General features: G+C 45.4%; 1 protein-coding gene across 1 annotated transcript; it reads left to right on the top strand.

Annotated features, from left to right (window-relative positions):
- The first annotated feature begins 1,260 nt into the window (after positions 1 to 1,260).
- Positions 1,261 to 20,222, top strand: LOC311115631 (guanine nucleotide exchange factor for Rab-3A-like). Its single transcript, XM_084190790.1, has 13 exons — positions 1,261 to 1,537; positions 2,348 to 2,743; positions 4,451 to 4,721; positions 5,907 to 6,002; positions 6,395 to 6,472; positions 6,868 to 7,113; positions 10,551 to 10,670; positions 12,229 to 12,357; positions 14,065 to 14,177; positions 16,612 to 16,635; positions 17,430 to 17,529; positions 17,750 to 17,816; positions 18,009 to 20,222. The coding sequence occupies exons 2-13, from the start codon at positions 2,523 to 2,525 to the stop codon at positions 18,098 to 18,100; spliced, it is 1,557 nt and encodes a 518-aa protein (XP_084046916.1). The 5' UTR covers positions 1,261 to 1,537; positions 2,348 to 2,522; the 3' UTR covers positions 18,101 to 20,222.
- The last annotated feature ends 471 nt before the right edge of the window (positions 20,223 to 20,693 follow it).

The following is a 20,693-nucleotide window of genomic DNA, read 5'->3' as shown; positions in this document are numbered from 1 at the left end:
GAGAGAGGGGAAGTAAGATTGTGGGTAATTAACAGAGTCATCTAGCAACTTTGACCGGCTCATAAAAATGGCCGGAACAGAGCAAATGGAATGGCATCGAACACCTGGAAACCATGGAAACCACGTGTTTGATGTATTTGATACCATTCCACTGATTCCGCTCCAGTCATTAGAACGAGCCCGTCCTCCCCAATTAAGGTCCCACCAACCTCCTGTGATACAGAGATATCCACAATAAATCAATAGAGCCCTACAATCAAGCTTTCCAACTCAGTCGAGAACATATTCATAATATTCGTATTCCTTCATCTAAATCTTCACTCTATTGAATCTAAACTTTAACTATAGAGTGATCAGATTGATTGTCTATTATATTTACAATATACTCACTGTGCATCACATACATTATAGCAACATCAAAAAAACTCAATCGAGGAAATATTCACAGGCCTTCATCTACATTCCATTGTGTCCATCAGATAACTATAGATTGATTGATCAGATTGATTATTTATGATATACTCACTGTGCGTTAAGGGAAAGTGTGTTGCCAGTCTGAATGGTGGAGCGACGGATGTGGGAGAGGGACTTGCAGACCTCCGGTCACTTGATGTGTTAAGCTGTTTCTGCAACAAAGCTGCTTTGTGAGGCCTGGTACCGAGCTAATCTCAACAAATCTGTGTACAACACAACACACATTAAAACAAATAAAAGTTAAATGTAACAACACCATTTTTATTGGCAAAATGTGTGAGTGGATGCCAGTCTACACCATGTCACAGCCAACCGAAAAAATAAAACCCATAGCTCAATTTATTACCAAAATAATATCACATACCACGGGAGGTTGGTGGCATCTTAATTGGGGAGGAGGGGCTCGTGGTAATGGCTGGAACGGAATAAGTTGAACGGTATCAAATGCATCAAACACATGGTTTCATGTCATTCCATTCGCGCCGTTCCAGCCATTATTATGAGCCGTTTTCCCCTCGGCAGCCTCCACTGGAATTCTTCAAAAGGATACATCTTAACCACAGAAATACTCAGAGTGGTCAAACCATAGAGATAGATAGAGGACTTATATCTGTGCCATTATAGCGTCTGTGACAGCATGGGCAGGTCCATTGGGGCTACAACCCAATGGGAATCCCCACCCAGCTGACTACTTTCACTACTTTAAAATGGCGGAGGCATGGTGGAAGCCATCAATGGCGCTGCCCACACGCTAAAAGGACTTTTTGACCACTAGAGGACTTTGTCATTATCTATGAGTCAAACCTCTCGGCAGACGCCTAGTGGTAGCAATGCGCATTGCAGGTCACCAGGAGCGAAGGTGTTAGTAATTAACGCCGTTCGCCGTGGATCAAGGGAACAACAACCAGAGGCTGAACTTCGGACTGTGCTGTTTTTTTTCTCCTGCCCTCCGCAACTTTCGGTCGAATGACATATGGTTCACTAAGATTAAGAAGATTTTGAGATTGTGTTCAGTATTTCACCAAAAATAAATCTACCAGCTATCAAGTTTGAACCACACATGGTGAGTTGCTGCACCTTACGCATTCCATAGCCAACAACGTTTAGCTTTTGCAAAAGCGTCTGTACAGCCAATCAATTTGTAAACTTGTCTAAATGAATAATCTAAACCGATAGGCATTCATAACAAAAAAAAAAGGAAGTAGGGTATGATTGTCGAACGCGTTAATTTGTATTTGTATGAGAGAAAAGAACAACCGTTTCATTTTTCTGGGTGCTGGCCTGACCGACTCAACTCCATGGGCGGACTGGAGCTCTGACGTCATTAAATGATTTACACACACGACATTGTTCTGTGTTAATTGCGTGCTGTTCTTTGGGTTTCGAAATCGGTAGTTAAAAAAACACAATAAAAAAAAAAACTTTTTTTTTATGTGACAACGGAGCTCCAGTCCGCCCACACTAGTAGCCGCTCAAATCGTGGAGATGAGTTCAGTCGGCTAGTGTTGGCCAAGAGAGGGGCACCTGCTGAAGAGTATGGGGAGGTCCCCAGCGGGAGGGGAGTGGACGGTTCGGTTTATTAAAAGTAGGCCTGGGCCTCATTATAATATGGCAGGTTGAATTCCACCGAAGTATTTTCTAATCTGGGTCCTTCGTGGTCCTCTGTAGCTCAGCTGGTAGAGCACGGCGCTTGTAACGCCAAGGTAGTGGGTTCGATCCCCGGGACCACCCATACACAAGAAATGTATGCACGCATGACTGTAAGTCGCTTTGGATAAAAGCGTCTGCTAAATGGCATATTATTATATTATTATTATTAATCTATTCTGCTCTATCATATTCTATTCTAGTAAAGTAGATGTATTTTCCCCAGGTAAATGCCTACTGAAGTGAGGGGGTCCTCCTACAGCACACAGGGAAAGGAAAACAAGACTGAAGGTGGAAGAACTCATCCCTTATTATTTGATCTCACAAAAGCCAGAACCTTCACAGTAAACTGACGTTACCGGTAAACTGCGGTTGGATTAGTGTTTCTCTGCCTGGGAAAAATGGATGCTTTTGAGGGTCTCCACAGTGTGCAGCTGTCCTCCTCTCCTCCGCCTGTCTCTGCCTCCAACCCGGGGTATGAAGTACTAGGATCAGCCAGATCTGGTGTCCAGGTGTACTCCAACGCCACGTTCTATGGTAAACCCGGTGTTCTGGAGCATGCACAGCGGAGAGGGAGAGCCAAATATCCCTCCCACCGAGAGGAGAGGTGTAAGGTCGGAAGGTAAGAGACCTGTTATGGGTTTGATTGGATACTGACAGCTGTAGGTTGGCTCCAAGCCTGTTGCTTTTTGGTGTTGTCCATAACAAATCTTCATTTGTACCACGTTAATGTCATACGCCAGATATACTGTGAACACCAATATTCTGTCTGGTAATGTGTTTTAGTCCTTTCCATAGCATGTTAGTCAGTCCACTAATGCAGGCTCTTTCCACTGATGCACTGTGCCCCTTTTAGTAAAAACAGCAACAATCGAACCAGAAATATCTAGGCCAATAGAAGTATATATCTCCCACCAATAACCTGCACAGTCCATTTGCAGTATCATCATCAGTGGAAAGTAGAGAGAATATAGATTATGATTTGTATCCACTCTATTCTATATCAGACTCTTTTCTATTCTATATCAACTGTATATTCTAATCTATAATACTGTTCCATGACTGCTCAACAACGCTCTGCACTATAGATATGCCTACGTGGTGTTCTATATCAACTCTGTTCTATTGACACTAGATACTGGATGCGTCTGTTGAGTTGAATTGCACATCGCTTGGCTGCAGTGTGAAGTAGGCAACTATTTGATCATGTTTCCTTAACTAGATTTTTGGGGGTTGGGACGTGAGGATGTGTCATCATGTGACCTATGGCAGATGGATGATGACGACGACACAATTCCTCCTTTTCTCTATCGGAATGGAAAATATAATACAGCGCATCGCAAACAGCGTTCACAACGAGACAATTCATCAGTAACGAAATAACATTCGCCTAACTTTATCTCGTTTGATGACTCGATGAAACATTCATTGTAGTCCATAGCGTTGTCCTCAACATTCTTTAATAGTAGGCTAACATTGTTTTGAAACTATTGCAATGGTCTTTCTGAATGATATCGACAGCAAGTCAACATTGGACACTAACAATTAATGGAATTCTTGGGAACATTGAGTTAGATGCCATCGCGGTCACGGCGGCGGTACGTGGTGAATCATCCAGCCGGGTGGTGAGACTGTAAGTGCGGGGAGCTGGGAAGGGAAATCCGGTGAAATGTTGTGCTGTCAGACTGACATTATGGCATTAGCAAAAGTTATGAAAAAGTTGTGTAGGCTAGTTCGGCCTCACATGTTGTGACTAGTCTTAATGACAGATGTGACTATTGGAATGTTATTGTTTTTGACAGGGCCTGATAAATGCAGGGGCTGAAGCCCTGAGGCAGAGATTATTTTTTTATTTTATTTTTTTACTGCAACCACAGGAGGCCGCTCTCAATAAGGATAGACGCCCTGCTGCTGCTCTGCTACTCGTCAGATGGGCGGAGGTAGGGGGGCCCACGTGGGTAACTGGGGGGCCCTGCCTTGGTTGGGTAACTGATTCAAGGACTAGCCTTTTGTGGGCCCTAATCAATATTTGGTTGGGGGGCACCTCGCAGGCAAAACACATCAGTTGTACCCCTCTTGAAGGCAGAGAGAAAGTTAACCCCCTAGAGTCGATTTGTGCACTGTGCACCGGCCAACTTTCCTTCAATTCGCTATAAAAAGGGGGAAACAATATTGCATCATTCATTTTCATGCAGACTGTCTAGCCTACTGTATGGACTAGGTTTCAAACTATAGTAGGCCTAACTATAAACACATTTAGTGAGTCTAAAACAACCAATTCCTTCCTGATAGCCCTATTAAATATCATGTATTTTTATGTTTTCTAAAGGTTGGTAGACCTGGAGCCAGTTCCAAGCCCCAGGGTTGAGGGTGGAGGGCCGGCTGACCCCAGGTCCACCAGGCCCCAGGAGGGAGCTGTTACCCAGGTCCGGAGCCAGGTCAGGGGCAGGGAGGGCAGCAGGCTGGAGGGTGCTACCCAGCTGGAGGGTGCCCGGGGCGGGGAGCATGAGGACAACGTGTCCCGCCTCCGGAGCTCTTCCCTGGAGATCAGAGAAAAGGGATCAGAGATCCTACGGGAACAACTGGACGCTGCACAGAAGGTGGGGGACCCTTATTACAGACTCTCACACACACACACTGATCTCTCTGACGCCCATCTCTACTAAATGGCAGTTGCTTGAATCAATAACAATGCGTGACCTGGAAAAGGGTGTCATCCCTATAGGTTTAGTCCTACAGTATGCTGCTGCATACTGACACAGTTCTCCTCCACCTCTCTCCCATCTCCCATCTCCTCCATCTCTTCCCTCTCCTCCCCTCCACCTCTCTCCTCCCCTCCACCTCTCCCCTCCCCTCCACCTCTCCCCTCTCTTCTCCATCTCTTCCCTGTCCTCCCCTCTCTTCTCCTCCACCTCTCCTCCACCTCTCCCCTCCTCTCCTCCACCTCTCCCCTCCTCTCCTCCACCTCTCCCCTCTCCTCCACCTCTCTCCTCTCCTCCACCTCTCTCCTCTCCTCCACCTCTCTCCTCTCCTCCACCTCTCTCCTCCTCTCCTCCACCTCTCCCCTCTCCTCCACCTCTCCCCTCTCTTCTCCATGTCTTCCCTGTCCTCCCCTCTCTTCTCCTCCACCTCTCCTCCACCTCCACCTCTCTCCTCTCCTCCACCTCTCTCCTCTCCTCCACCTCTCCCCTCTCCTCCACCTCTCCCCTCCTCCTCCACCCCTCCACCTCTCCCCTCTCCTCCACCCCTCCTCTCCTCCACCTCTCCCCTCTCCTCCACCTCTCCTCCACCTCTCCCCTCCTCTCCTCCACCTCTCTCCTCTCCTCCACCTCTCCCCTCTCCTCCACCTCTCCCCTCCTCTCCTCCACCTCTCCCCTCTCTTCTCCTCCCCTCTCCTCCACCTCTCCTCTCCCCTCTCCTCCACCTCTCCCCTCCTCTCCTCCACCTCTCCCCTCTCCTCCACCTCTCCCCTCCTCTCCTCCACCTCTCCCCTCTCCTCCACCTCTCCCTTCTCTTCATCTCTTCCCTGTCCTCCCCTCCCCTCTCCTCCACCTCTCCCATCTCCTCCACCTCTCTCCTCTCCTCCACCTCTCTCCTCTCCTCCACCTCTCTCCTCTCCTCCACCTCTCCCCTCTCCTCCACCTCTCTCCTCTCCTCCACCTCTCTCCTCTCCTCCACCTCTCCCCTCTCCTCCACCTCTCCCCTCCTCTCCTCCACCTCTCCCCTCCTCTCCTCCACCTCCCCCCTCCTCTCCTCCACCTCTCCCCTCTCCCATCCCCTCCCAGGAGCTGAAGCTGAAGGATAAGGAGTGTGAGCGTCTGTCGCAGGTCAGAGATCAGCTGGAGCGGGAGCTGGAGGAGCTCACTGCCAGTCTGTTTGAGGTTAGTCTGGTGTGACCATACTCCCTGGAGCAGGAGCGGAGGAGCTCACTGCCAGTCTGTTTGAGGTTAGTCTGGTGTGACCATACTCCCTGGAGCAGGAGCGGAGGAGCTCACTGCCAGTCTGTTTGAGGTTAGTCTGGTGTGACCATACTCCCTGGAGCAGGAGCGGAGGAGCTCACTGCCAGTCTGTTTGAGGTTAGTCTGGTGTGACCATACTCCCTGGAGCGGGGAATCAAGGTTAGCTTGAGGGAGGCAGGAATGAGACCCACAGCCTGCAACACGCTGATCTGTCCTGGGTGTGAGTGCTCCGTGATGGGACCAGTACATCTTGACATTGAGAAGTGTGGCCCCTGCATGGTTGTTGTAACACTGTTGTCTTCCTGTTCCCACAGGAAGCTCACAGGATGGTGCATGAGGCCAACGTGAAACAAGCTGCAGCAGAGAAGCAGCTGAAGGAGGCTCAGGGCAAGGTCAGTCTGCGATCCCATCCGGGAATTGAACCCACAACCTTGTCGAACTCTTACCGAAAGAGCCACACAGGTTACCTGTACCTGCTTAATGCAGGAAAACCTATAAGAATCTGTTAGAGTTGTGCCTGGTTCTGGAGGGTTGCCGGTTCTAATCCCAGGGCCGACGGGGAACATTTGGCATGAGTGAGCCAGAAGCCAGAGGGTTGCTGGCATCAATATCCCATTTGCCACCTACTGCCGTTGTGCCCTTGAGCAAGGCACTTTACCCCTAACCTGCTCCAGGGACGCTGCTCTACGGCTGACCCTGTGCTGCTCCCATGCTGTTGTGCGTCGGTTTGGGTACGATGTATAACTACTGTCTATAACCACCCCCCCGTGTTCTTGTCTCTCCCCAGATTGATGTCCTGCAGGCAGAGGTGTCAGCCCTGAAGACCATGGTCCTGACCTCCACCCCCTCTTCCCCCAACCGTCAGGCCCACCCTCAGCTCCTCTCCCCGGGCACTAGGTCCAGGGGGGCCAGCCCCCGCCATGGAGGGGGACACACACGCAACAAAAGCGCCAGCTGGGCCCTGCCATTGGCCTCTGGTGGGCACTTAGACCCGACCTCTGTCTCCCTGCAGCCAGTCACAGAGGACAAAGAGGTAGGCCCAGTTGCCTTCAGACAACACACCAGCCGTGTCTGAATACCCATACTTGCGTTCTAAGTAGTTGGCTTTTTAAGTATGCGAAAATAGAACGTTTTATAGTAAATGAAATGTAGTTAATGTAGTATGCTTTAAAATGACAGGATGTCATAGGCTGTGTCTACACTTGACACTTACATGCGACTTCTGCTATCAGAACACGAAGATCGCATTGAAAAGACCAGTCTAGACACACAAGTGTCGCATTGTGATCCGATTGTGTTCCGTTCTGGTCGCATTGTGTGCTGATTTCTCCGCAGTCTGGACGCGATCAGGCTACTGAAAGCGCATACAGTGGGCAACGTCATTAGCACTCCGCCCACAAGTCTCCAGAAACCGTGTGTTTTGGGAGCGAGAGGCACCTTTTTCGTTATAGCGTTAGAGGAAATACGTTCCAAGCCTGTAAGTAACATGTTTGCTGGCCTCATAAATGCTAACCAGCTAGCTAATATTTAGGAAAAACAATTTTGGGTTTGGCTAGAGTTATGGTAACGTGTTTGCAATCCCTTTAGCTTTGCTTGCTGGCTAACTACAGAGGTTAGCTGGCTTAGCTAAAGTAGTTAGCTACTGCCATCAAGTTGTTCTGTTGTCATATTTTGCCTATTCTACATTTACATTTTAGTCATTTAGCAGACGCTCTTATCCAGAGCGACTTACAGTTAGTGAATGCATACATGTTTTATATATATATATATATATTTTTTTTTTTCATACTGGCCCCCTATGGGAAACGAACTCACATCCCTGCCGGCCAAACCCTCCCCTACCTTGGACGACGCTGGACCAATGCAGAATGCATACTGGCATTTGAATATAGCGTGGGAAAAGGGAATCTGGACACAATGTGGACACGTTTAAATATAAGTGTAGACGCATGATGTGTTCGGAACTCCATGATCAGAACTCCGTGATCAGAATACAAAAACTGCATTAACTGTCAAGTCTAGACAGGCCCGTACTCTTTTCAGCTCTTCGTCTAGTAGAATTTTCTGCACTAAATTCATCCCAGTAATTTTCTATTGAGGAAAATAATTGCCTTTTCACACCCACTTGTGTTCGACAGCAGCTGATAATCAGAACAGGAGATGCGCTCTACAAAAATGAACGAATGGCGGGGAACAATGCGCGATTGTGCATTAGATGACGCCTTCTGAGTAGTATGTTGATATTTGTTGCCTACTGCATTAGTTTTTACTAAACAGTACTTTCTAAATAGGACACTATATATACAAAAGTATGTGGACACCCCTTCAAATTAGTGGATTCGGCTATTTCAGCCACGCCGTTGTTGACGGGTGTATAAAATCGAGCACACAGCCATGCAATCTCCGTAGACAAACATTGGCAGTAGAACGGCCTTACTGAAGAGCTCAGTGACTTTCAACGTGGCACCGTCATAGGATGCCACCTTTCCAACAAGTCAGTTCGTCAAATTTCTGCCCTGCTAGAGCTGCCCCGGTCAACTGTAAGTGCTGTTATTGTGAAGTGGAAACGCCTAGAAGCAACAACGGCTCAGCCACGAAGTGGTCGGCCACACAAGCTCACAGAACGGAACCGCCGAGTGCTGAATCGCGTAAAAATCATCTGTCCTCGGTTGAGGCTCGCATCTACTACAAGACCATGGTGCTTGCCTACGGAGCTGTGAGGGGAACGGCACCTCCTTACCTTCAGGCTCTGATCCTACACCCAAATGAGGGCATTACGTTCATCCACCTCTGGCCTGCTAGCTCCCCTACCTCTACGGTCACTCACCACCTTCCGGAGACACTTGAAACCCTACCTCTTTAAGGAATACCTGGAATAGTATAAAGTAATCCTTCTTCCCCCACCCCCGATAAAAAAATAAATAAAAATAAAATAAAAAAAGAAGTTGGTTGTCCCACTGGCTATCATAAGTTGAATGCACCAATTTGTAAGTCGCTCTGGATAAGAGCGTCTGCTAAATGATGTAAATGGTTGCAAAACTCACTACCGAGTTCCAAACTGCCTCTGGAAGCAACATCAGCACAATAACTGTTTGTCGGGAGCTTCATGAAATGGGTTTTCCATGGGCGAGCAGCCACACAAAAGCCTAAGATCACCATGCGCAATGCCAAGCATCGGCTGGAGTGGTGTAAAGCTCGCCGCCATTAGACTCTGTAGCAGTGGAAATGCGTTCTCTGGAGTGATGAATCACGCTTCACCATCTGGCAGTCCGACGGACTAATCTGGGTTTGGCGGATGCCAGGAGAACGCTACCTGCCCCAATGCATAGTGCCAACTGTAAAGTTTGGTGGAGGAGGAATAATGGTCTGGGGCTGTTTTTCATGGTTCGGGCTAGGCCCCTTAGTTCCAGTGAAGGGAAATCTTAATGCTACAGCATACAATGACATTCTAGACGATTCTGTGCTTCCAACTTTGTGGCAACAGTTTGGGGAAGGCCCTTTCCTGTTTCAGCATGACAATGCCCCTGTGCACAAAGCGAGCTCCTTATAGAAATGGTTTGTCGAGATCGGTGTGGAAGAACTTGACTGGCCTGCACAGAGCCCTGACCTCAACCCCATCGAACACCTTTGGGATGAATTGGAACGCCGACTGCGAGCCAGGCCTAATCGCCCAACATCAGGGCCCAACCTCACTAATGCTCTTGTGGCTGAATGGAAGCAAGTCCCTGCAGCAATGTTCCAACATCTAGTGGAAAGCCTTCCCAGAAGAGTGGAGGCTGTTATAGCAGCAAAGGGGGGACCAACTCCATATTAATGCCCATGATTTTGGAATGAGATGTTCAACGAGTAGGTGTCCACATACTTTTGGTCATGTAGTCTATGTAGTATTATTAGTACACAGTATGTCGTTTTAGTAATTAGTAGGCAAGGCAGATTTCGGACACGGCCATACTGTTGTGTTGTACACACTTATGTACTTTGAGAATGTGTGCGCCATAATCTATCTAATCTTGGGTCTGCTTTTGGTTGCACTCTCCCAATCAATCGACCCACTGTGACCACTAACAGCAATTCAAACCTTGTTTCTGCACTAACTCTTCTACGGCTTCCCACTATAACCCTGTGAATGTGTTTCTTTCCTCCTCTCCCTATCTCCACATCATCCTCATCCTCCTCCTCTCCCTATCATCATGTGGTTATTTTTTGCCTCTCCTTTACTTCCTGTTTTCTTTCACTTGCTCATCTCCTTTCCCTCTTCTCTCCCTCTCTCTCCTTTCCCTCTTCTCTCTCCTTTCCCTCTTCTCTCTCTCTCTCTCTCTCTCTCTCCTTTTCCTCTCTCTCTCTCTCTCCCTCTCTCTCTCCTTTCCCTCTCTCTCTCTCTTTTCCCTCTTCTCTCTCTCTCTCTCTCTCTCTCTCTCTCTCTTTTCCCTCTTCTCTCTCTCTCCTTCCCTCCATCCTCTTCTCTCTCAGCCTGCTGTTCCTGCGCTCCTCTCTCTGATTTTGTGTCTGGTTCCGGGCCACTCGATCTCTGTGACCTATGAACCCTACTGGGCAGAGCAGGGGGAGGGGCCAAGCTCTCTCAGCCGACAGGTAACCACACCCCTCTGGTTCCTCTCTAGGTTTCTTCCTTCTAGGGAGGTTGTCCTTGCCACTGTGTTTCTGCTTGCTCTGTGAGGTCTAGGATGGGGTAGCCTCGGCTTCGCCAGAGTTCATATTGGAAAAGTAGGTTTGAGTGGAGCGCTGATTGCCATTGTCTGATTGGCTGTGAGTAAATAATAATACCACCCCTTTTCAGAAGCTCAAATTATCCAGAGTTAATTTATGGCGCTAGCATTGCTTGTATACTATATATAATTTTAATTGATATTTCAGAATGAAAAAATATATACATGTTTTTTTAATATAATTTGTTACCCCATGTGGGAACCAGTGAAAATGATTGGCTTTCGGTTTTGAATCTCCTCCTCTGTTTGAACGTACCTATTCCAACTGGAGGGCTTGGCTACTCCACCTTCTGTTAGCCTCTGTTCCCACAGGCTTTCATACCGAAGGTGAGGTGAAAGCCTGGAAGAGGCTAAGGATGGGGTTACTGTAAATCCCTGGCTTCATTACAAGGCCTATATATGATTAAGCTTAGCCATTGACAGGTTGGGAAGCTTTGGATATGCAGGCATTTCTATAGTCGCTATTTCTTCCCTGCTTTACTGTATGATCAGTGTCTAAGTTATGGTTCCCGGAGTCGCCTGTTCACTGTTGACATTGAGACTGGTGTTTTGCGGGTACTATTTAATGAAGCTGCCAGTTGAGGACCTGTGAGGCGCCTGTTTCTCAAACTAGACACTCTAATGTATTTGTCCTCTTGCTCAGTTGTGCACCGGGGCCTCCCACTCCTCTTTCTATTCTGGTTAGAGACAGTTTGCGCTGTTCTGTGAAGGGAGTAGTACACAGCGTTGTACGAGATCTTCAGTTTCTTGGCATTTCTTGCATGGAATAGCCTTCATTTCTCAGAAGAAGAATAGACTGACGAGTTTCAGAAGAAAGTTATTTGTTTCTGGCCATTTTGATTCTGTAATCGAACCCACAATTGCTGATGCTCCAAATACTCAACTAGTCTCAAGAAGGACAGTTTTATTGCTTCTTTAATCAGCACAACAGTTTTCAGCTGTGCTAACATAATTGCAAAAGGGTTTTCTAATGATCAATTAGCCTTTCAAAATGCTAAACTTGGATTAGCAAACACAACGTGCCATTGGAACACAGGACTGATGGTTGCTGATAATGGGCCTCTGTACGCCGATGTAGATATTCCAGAAAAAATCAGCCGTTTCCAGCTACAATAGCCATTTACAACATTAACAATGTCTACACTGTATTTCTGATCAATTTGATGTTATTTTAATGGACAACAAAATTGCTTTTCTTTCGAAAACAAGGACATTTCTAAGTGACCCCTAAACTATTGAACGGTAGTGTACGTGGTTAACTCCTGTTTCCCTTCCCCAAGGGAATGCATCTGTCTGCGCCTTTCTTCCCGAAAATACAATCATGTTTATTACATATTAATCCATATACACAGTAAATCAAATACAGGAAAAATAATTAATAAAATAATTTCTCATGACAATTATACAGTATCTCCTGTCCTCAGATGGACAATGTGCTGTATGCAGAGTTCCTGACCTGGAGAGACCGACCGAGTCTGGACAGAACGTCAGCCTTCCTGGGCCGTATCTACAGAGAGGACATCGGCCCCTGTCTCTCCTTCACCAGATCTGAGGCATGTACCTTTGTGTTTCTCTGTGCCTTCGGAAAGTATTCAGACCCCTTGACTTTTTCTACTTTTTGTTTAGGTTACAGCCTTATTCTAAAATTGATGAATTTTTGTTTCTTTTTTCCCCTCATCAATCTACACACAATGCCCCATAATGACAAAGCAAAAACATGTTTTAGAAATTTTTGCTAATTTATAAAAAATAATTGAAAAATTGAAAAAATCACATTTACATGAGTATTCAGAACCTTTACTCAGTACTTTGTTGAAGCACCTTTGGCAGCGATTACAGCCTTGAGTCTTCTTGGGTATGACGCTACAAGCTTGGCACACCTGTATTTGAGGAGTTTCTCCCATTCTTCTCTGCTGATCCTCTCAAGCTCTGTCAGGTTGGATGGGGAGCGTTGCTGCACAGCTATTTTCAGGACTCTCCAGAGATGTTTGATCGGGTTCAAGTCCGGGCTCTGGCTGGGCCACTAAAGGACATTCAGAGACTTGTCCCGAAGCCACTCCTGCGTTGTCTTGGCTGTGTGCTTAGGGTTGTTGTCCTGTTGGAAGGTGAATCTTCGCCCCAGTCTGAGGTCCTGAGCGCTCTGGAGCAGGTTTTCATCAAGGATCTCTCTGTACTTTGCTCCATTCATCTTTGCCTCGATCCTGACTAGTCTCCCAGTCCCTGCCGCCGAAAAACATCCCCACAGCATGATGCTGCCACCACCATGCTTCACCGAAGGGATGGTGCCAGGTTTCCTCCAGACGTGACGCTTGGCATTCAGGCCAAAGAGTTCAATCTTGGTTTCATCAGACCAGAGAATGTTGTTTCTCATGGTCTGAGAGTCTTTAGGTGCCTTTTGGCAAACTCCAAGTGGGCTGTCATGTGCCTTTTACTGAGGAGTGGCTTCCGTCTGGCCACTCTAGCATAAAGGCCTGATTGGTGGAGTGCTGCAGAGATGGTTGTCCTTCTGGAAGGTTCTCCCATCTCAACATAGGAACTCTGGAGCCCATTCACCTCCCTGACCAAGGCCCTTAGCCCCCGATTGCTCAGTTTGGCCGGTAACCTTCCCCAGATCTGTGCCTCAACACAATCCTGTCTCGGAGCACTATGGCTTGGTTTTTGCTCTGACATGCACTGTCAACTATGGGACCTTATATAGACAGGTGTGTGCCTTTCTAAATCAAGTCCAATCAATTGAATTTACCACAGGTGGACTCCAATCAAGTTGTAGAAACATCAAGGATGATCAATCGAAACAGCATGCACCTGAGCTCAATATTGAGTCTCATAGCAAAGGGTCTGAATACTTATGTAAATAAGGTATTTCTGTTTTGTTTTTTTATAAATTAGCAAAATGTTTTCGCTTTGTCATTATGGGGTATTGTGTGTAGATTGCTGAGAAAACCCCCCAAATATTTAATCAATTTTAGAATAAGGCTGTAACATAACGTGGAAAAAGTAAAGGGGTCTGAATACTTTCCGAATGCACGGAATAGCATAACTGCTCATACCAGAATAGAATGTTATTTTTCTGAGAGGCAACTTCGCCTATAACATTCAGATTAGACAATAAATGCACAATGGCACAATTCACAACTGACAATGCATATGAAATAAGTCAGTCACAAGAATCAATTTATATTTTCTAGATGTATCTGGGCTTTGTGTATATCTTGTTTTTAATCTAATGTTTATTATTATTACTCCTCTTCTGTCAACAGTTGTCTCAGTCGGTACAGAGTGCCGTGGAGAACAACTCGCTGACCATCGAACCAGTGGCCATGTCAGCTTTACCCATGGTCAAAGCCAACGCCATAGAGTGTGGCGGGCCCAAGTGAGTTATCACTCAACGTTTTTTTTTTTTTATAGCATTATAAGGTTGTTTATTTACAACATTGAGACTGTTTTCCTCAGGAAATGTAGTCCGCTTCATGTTTTGTTTCCTTGCCATGATAACTGTCGTGACAACCGTAATCACAACTGCACCACGCCCATCACTCGCTCTTCCTCTCACCTCTTATTTCCAAATTAAAATGAACAGTTTCTCTCCTCTTGGTGACTACACCTGTCTTCTATGATGAATATCATTATCCATGACTCCATGACAAATTATGGGAACCAGATTTGGTCTTTTGATGGAATATTTTAGTTTACTTTTACAACAAACAAACAAACAAACATACAGTGGGGAAAAAAGTATTTAGTCAGCCACCAATTGTGCAAGTTCTCCCACTTAAAAAGATGAGAGGCCTGTAATTTTCAGTAACATTGTGGTCAAACATTAGGCTACATACTAGTAACATTGTGGTCAAACATTAGGCTACATATTAGTGAGATTGTGGTCAAACATTAGGCTACATATTAGTAACATTGTGGTCAAACATTAGGCTACATATTAGTAATATTGTGGTCAAACATTAGGCTACATACAGTGGGGGAAAAAAGTATTTAGTCAGCCACCAATTGTGCAAGTTCTCCCACTTAAAAAGATGAGAGAGGCCTGTAATTTTCATCATAGGTACACGTCAACTATGACAGACAAAATGAGAATTTTTTTCTCCAGAAAATCACATTGTAGGATTTTTAATGAATTTATTTGCAAATTATGGTGGAAAATAAGTATTTGGTCACCTACAAACAAGCAAGATTTCTGGCTCTCACAGACCTGTAACTTCTTCTTTAAGAGGCTCCTCTGTCCTCCACTCGTTACCTGTATTAATGGCACCTGTTTGAACTTGTTATCAGTATAAAATACACCTGTCCACAACCTCAAACAGTCACACTCCAAACTCCACTGTGGCCAAGACCAAAGAGCTGTCAAAGGACACCAGAAACAAAATTGTAGACCTGCACCAGGCTGGGAAGACTGAATCTGCAATAGGTAAGCAGCTTGGTTTGAAGAAATCAACTGTGGGAGCAATTATTAGGAAATGGAAGACATACAAGACCACTGATAATCTCCCTCGATCTGGGGCTCCACGCAAGATCTCACCCCAGAACCACATGGGGGGACCTAGTGAATGACCTGCAGAGAGCTGGGACCAAAGTAACAAAGCCTACCATCAGTAACACACTACGCCGCCAGGGACTCAAATCCTGGAGTGCCAGACGTGTCCCCCTGCTTAAGCCAGTACATGTCCAGGCCCGTCTGAAGTTTGCTAGAGTGCATTTGGATGATCCAGAAGAGGATTGGGAGAATGTCATATGGTCAGATGAAACCAAAATATAACTTTTTGGTAAAAACTCAACTCGTCGTGTTTGGAGGACAAAGAATGCTGAGTTGCATCCAAAGAACACCATACCTACTGTGAAGCATGGGGGTGGAAACATCATGCTTTGGGGCTGTTTTTCTGCAAAGGGACCAGGACGACTGATCCATGTAAAGGAAAGAATGAATGGGGCCATGTATCGTGAGATTTTGAGTGAAAACCTCCTTCCATCAGCAAGGGCATTGAAGATGAAACGTGGCTGGGTCTTTCAGCATGACAATGATCCCAAACACACCGCCCGGGCAACGAAGGAGTGACTTCGTAAGAAGCATTTCAAGGTCCTGGAGTGGCCTAGCCAGTCTCCAGATCTCAACCCCATAGAAAATCTTTGGAGGGAGTTGAAAGTCCGTGTTGCCCAGCGACAGCCCCAAAACATCACTGCTCTTGAGGAGATCTGCATGGAGGAATGGGCCAAAATACCAGCAACAGTGTGTGAAAACCTTGTGAAGACTTACAGAAAACGTTTGACCTGTGTCATTGCCAACAAAGGGTATATAACAAAGTATTGAGAAACTTTTGTTATTGACCAAATACTTATTTTCCACCATAATTTGCAAATAAATTCATTAAAAATCCTACAATGTGATTTTCTGGATTTTTTTTCTTCTCATTTTGTCTGTCATAGTTGACGTGTACCTATGATGAAAATTACAGGCCTCTCTCATCTTTTTAAGTGGGAGAACTTGCACAATTGGTGGCTGACTAAATACTTTTTTCCCCCACTGTACATAAAAACAATAATGGAACGTTTACGTGAATGACATCACACTTGCTCGGACCCACATGTTCCCACCGTGTCGACGCCCAGTGATGTTGACTTCAAATTGTGTCGTTTCTGTCTAGAGCCTGATTCTTTCGGTCTGACTTTCTATACAGTAGTTTTTGTTTTTCTCTTCAGATCTGTTTTCGGGTTTTCTGAGTCCTAGTGGGTTGACTCAATGGGCTACACTGCTTCACCTCATGCTTCCTAATCACAATTTGATTGAATTCTTTTCCCAGTGGCCCGAGAGCAGCAGTATTGACGTAAGTGACTTTAGGAGTGACTTTAGGAGCCAATCATTTGATTACTTTCCTTTTTCCACAACAATAACTTGTTCTATGGTGTGGCTGTGCATAGTACTCTGTGGCTACCTACTGTGTGTTAACCCTTCCTCTTCCCTCTGGTCAGAATGCCCCCTCTAACACTTTGTCTAACCAGGCAGGCATGTCTTGTTCCAGTGTTCAGACCACGCTTTTGTTCATTCTTTGTTTCTAATGTTAAACAACTAACAATTACATTTTTTTTATATCTTTTACATGTAGGGCCAATTTCCCGGACCCAGATTAAGCTAGGTTTCCTCCTAAGGATTAGTCTTAATTTGGTCTGGAAACCGGCACCATAGAGTTCCATAGAGCCCATAGAGTTCCATAGAGCCCATAGAGTTCCATAGAGTTCCATAGAGCCCATAGAGTTCCATAGAGCCCATAGAGTTCCATAGAGTTCCATAGAGCCCATAGAGGTCCATAGAGCCCCATAGAGTTCCATAGAGTTCCATAGAGCCCATAGAGTTCCATAGAGCCCATAGAGTTCCATAGAGTTCCATAGAGTTCCATAGAGTTCCATAGAGTTCCATAGAGTTCCATAGAGTTCCATAGAGCCCATAGAGCCCATAGAGCCCATAGAGCCCATAGAGTTCCATAGAGTTCCATAGAGCCCATAGAGCCCATAGAGTTCCATAGAGCCCATAGAGTTCCATAGAGCCCATAGAGTTCCATAGAGTTCCATAGAGGCCCATAGATAAATGAGTGAGTAGTGTTTGTTTCTCTGCCTCTGACAGGAAGTGTGCGTTGAGCGGCGTGTCCCGGTCCTGTAAGCATCGCATCAAACTTGGAGACAGAGAGAGTTACTACTACATCTCTCCCTCCAGCAGGGCACGGGTACCTAGCAACCACGTTTGTTGTTTTCTAATCATTTTAAACAACATTACGCGTTCTGAACATTGATGCATAACGTTCATTTATTGATTCATCCTCAACATCTATAGACTGATGAATATGGCTACCTTTTTGTGTTCATAAATACTTTGATCGTGTAGGCCTACGTGAGAGAACTTTTGTTTTGAAGGTGTGAAAACCTTCCCAATTTCCGCCCCTCCAGATCACGGCTGCCTGTAATTTCTTCACCTACATCCGCTACATCCAGCAGGGCCTGGTCAGACATGACGGTAAGGCTGACGTCCTTCCTCTGACAGATAGACACTGAGGTCAACAATCGACCCATTTGAACAGTAATGGTGACAGTGGCAATACATTACTCTTTGTCAATGTAGACAGCAGATTTGTCTGGTGTTCTGAAACCCTTTCAACTAATGGAACTCTAATGTCTTTGTCTCTGACCCCCCCCCCCCCCCCCCCAGCGGAACAGATGTTCTGGGAAGTGACACGTCTACGGAGGGAGATGACTGTGGCCAAGCTGGGCTTCTACCTCACAGACACAGACCAGGGATAGACGGACGTCGCCATAGACCTGGGTCATGTTCATTAGGGCACACCGTAGCAAAACGTTGTGGAACGGACCACGTTTTGCAAGCGCTTCCTATTGGACAAGTTCAGATATTACCACGCGTTTAGGGACGCTTTCTTCCGTTTCATGCCTACTGAACACAACCCTGGGCTAGAAGACAGGAGACCCCAATCAACTGTACAGAGACAGAGAGCAAAATCACCAGTAGCCGTTTTACGCTGTCCTGACAACCAAACCCAAACCAAACTGGAATGGCTTGGTTTGGCTCGGTAGTGTGAAAAGTCCTCAGGAGGACATGCTGATTTATTGAGTAGGGGAGTGATTTCAAGTGTAATCTGACAAGGGAAGCAGAAATGCTACAGTAACATGACATCACTAGCTTTGCAAATTAGATTAGCTTCGTACGAACCATCCTGATCTCGCGAGCTACACGGTAGCGAGAACCAATGTAAGCTTGTGAGATCAGTATGGTTTGTACGAGGCTAGCAGTTAGTGCTAGTTTATAAAGTACATAGCACTATCACAATATTATAGCGCTATCACAATATTATAGTACTATCACAATATTATAGCACTATCACAATATTATAGCACTATCACAATATTATAGCGCTATCACAATATTATAGTACTATCACAATATTATAGCACTATCACAATATTATAGCACTATCACAATATTATAGCGCTATCACAATATTATAGCACTATCACAATATTATAGCGCTATCACAATATTATAGCACTATCACAATATTATAGCGCTATCACAATATTATAGTACTATCACAATATTATAGCGCTATCACAAAGACATGCAATGGATAACATATTTCAATAGGACGGTAGCGTATTTGTGAAAATTAATAATCAATATACCATAGAATTTCAGTATTATGCATAATTGACAAGTGGTTCCACAGCTGATCTTAGCCGGCCCAGATGGAAACCTATATATATATATATATATACCCAGGTGTCATACTGCAACACGTCTTCCACAGAAACACTAATATGGGCTGAATCTTAACAGGAGAAGTACTCACACAGATCTTTTAAGTTGGGGTTCTGACCGTAGAGAACTATGCTGCTCACTTTTCATTCAAACAGCGGTCCTATAGTACTGGCGTACCACTCCTACTTTTTTATTTTGTCATTGAGCAATTAGGGTTAAGTGCCTTGCCCAAGGGCACGTTGACAGATGTTTCACCTAGTCTGCTCTGGGATTAGAACCAGCGACCTTTCGGTTACTGGCACAACGCTCTTAACCACTAAGCCACCGCTACATGTCTCCTCTCACCTTAGAACCGGACCACCTATTACTTAACCTTGATAGATTCTTGCACTACGTTGTAAATGGCTTGCATGGCTTATATAGGAAAGACACCTGGACTTAGAATGGGTTATGGAAGGGCAGGATTCACTCAGCGTGGATAAAAAAATGGCTGCGTTTTGAGTCTGTTTTAGTACTAACCAGAAGTAGTGTGTGTAGCAGGGACACGGTACCTGAAACCTAGTTAGTCATCTGAAAGATCTTCTCTGGATACTGGGACAGCTTGCCAAGGACTATCCTGGAAATGAAGGCTACAGTCATTTGTTATTTAACATGATGTGATAAACCAACCGTAGATGATTAAGCAATCATTCGTTTCTCCTCCTTCCTGACACTACCAATTTTTATGAACAGCTTTAAAATAACGATGTAGTTGGGCGAGAAAACAGCTGTAAATGATTGCATTATGTTGTTGTGCACAGCCTTTAGTTGTAATTGCACTGCTGTAAAATGTTATTGAAATTGCACTCCTGTTGTGTATAATAATGATGTATAAGCCATACATGACCATGAAATGTGTAGCTTTGCATGGATACGTAGCCATCGTGATGTCCAGGTGTGTGTGTGTGTATGTTGATATTAGCTATACCTTGCATGAAAATCCTTATCAAACTAAATGAAGAATATTGAAGTCTGAAAGTGCAATAACTGCTTTCTTCTTACAGCCATGTTATGTGTTTGAAATCCTTATGTCACTATAACAACCAGTGTGATTGTACCCTTCAAGGGCCACAGTCACACTCCATCTGTAGATTGATAGTAAATACACTGAGTGTACAAAAAAAAATTGACAGACTGACCAGGTGAATCCAGGTGAAAGCTATGATCCCTTATTGATGTCACTTGTTAAATCCACTTCAATCAGTGTAGATGAAGGGGAGGAGACGGGTTAAAGAAGGATATTTAAGCCTCGAGACAATTGAGACATGGATTGTGTATATGTGCCATTCAGAGGGTGAATGGGCAAGACAAAATATTTAAGTGCCTTTGAACGGGGTATGGTAGTAGGTGCACCGGTTTGTCAAGAACTGCTAAACAGTTTCCCGTGTGTATCAAGAATGGTCCACCACCCAAAGGACATCCAGTCAACTTGACACATCTGTGGGAAGCATTGGAGTCGACATGAACCGGCATCCCTGTGGAACGCCCCGACGAATTGAGTTGTTTCGGGGCAAAAGGCTTAACCACCCATCTGGGTTATGGTCTCTTGAATCTGCAGTGATTAGTCACGGCAAGTTAGATAAC

This window comes from Coregonus lavaretus (genome assembly GCF_964263955.1).
Source record: "Coregonus lavaretus genome assembly, contig: HAP1_SCAFFOLD_418, whole genome shotgun sequence".
Taxonomy (NCBI): Eukaryota; Metazoa; Chordata; class Actinopteri; order Salmoniformes; family Salmonidae; genus Coregonus; species Coregonus lavaretus.
This window is presented reverse-complemented; position numbering and strand designations above follow the sequence as displayed.

Excerpts from the sequence above, each read along its gene's own strand:
- LOC311115631 (XM_084190790.1), top strand. The coding sequence starts at position 2,523 with ATGGATGCTTTTGAGGGTCTCCACAGTGTGCAGCTGTCCTCCTCTCCT. Across the intron at positions 7,114-10,550 it reads CAGTCACAGAGGACAAAGAG|CCTGCTGTTCCTGCGCTCCT; the intron begins GTAGGCCCAGTT and ends CTTCTCTCTCAG. Across the intron at positions 16,636-17,429 it reads CCGAGAGCAGCAGTATTGAC|GAAGTGTGCGTTGAGCGGCG; the intron begins GTAAGTGACTTT and ends TGCCTCTGACAG.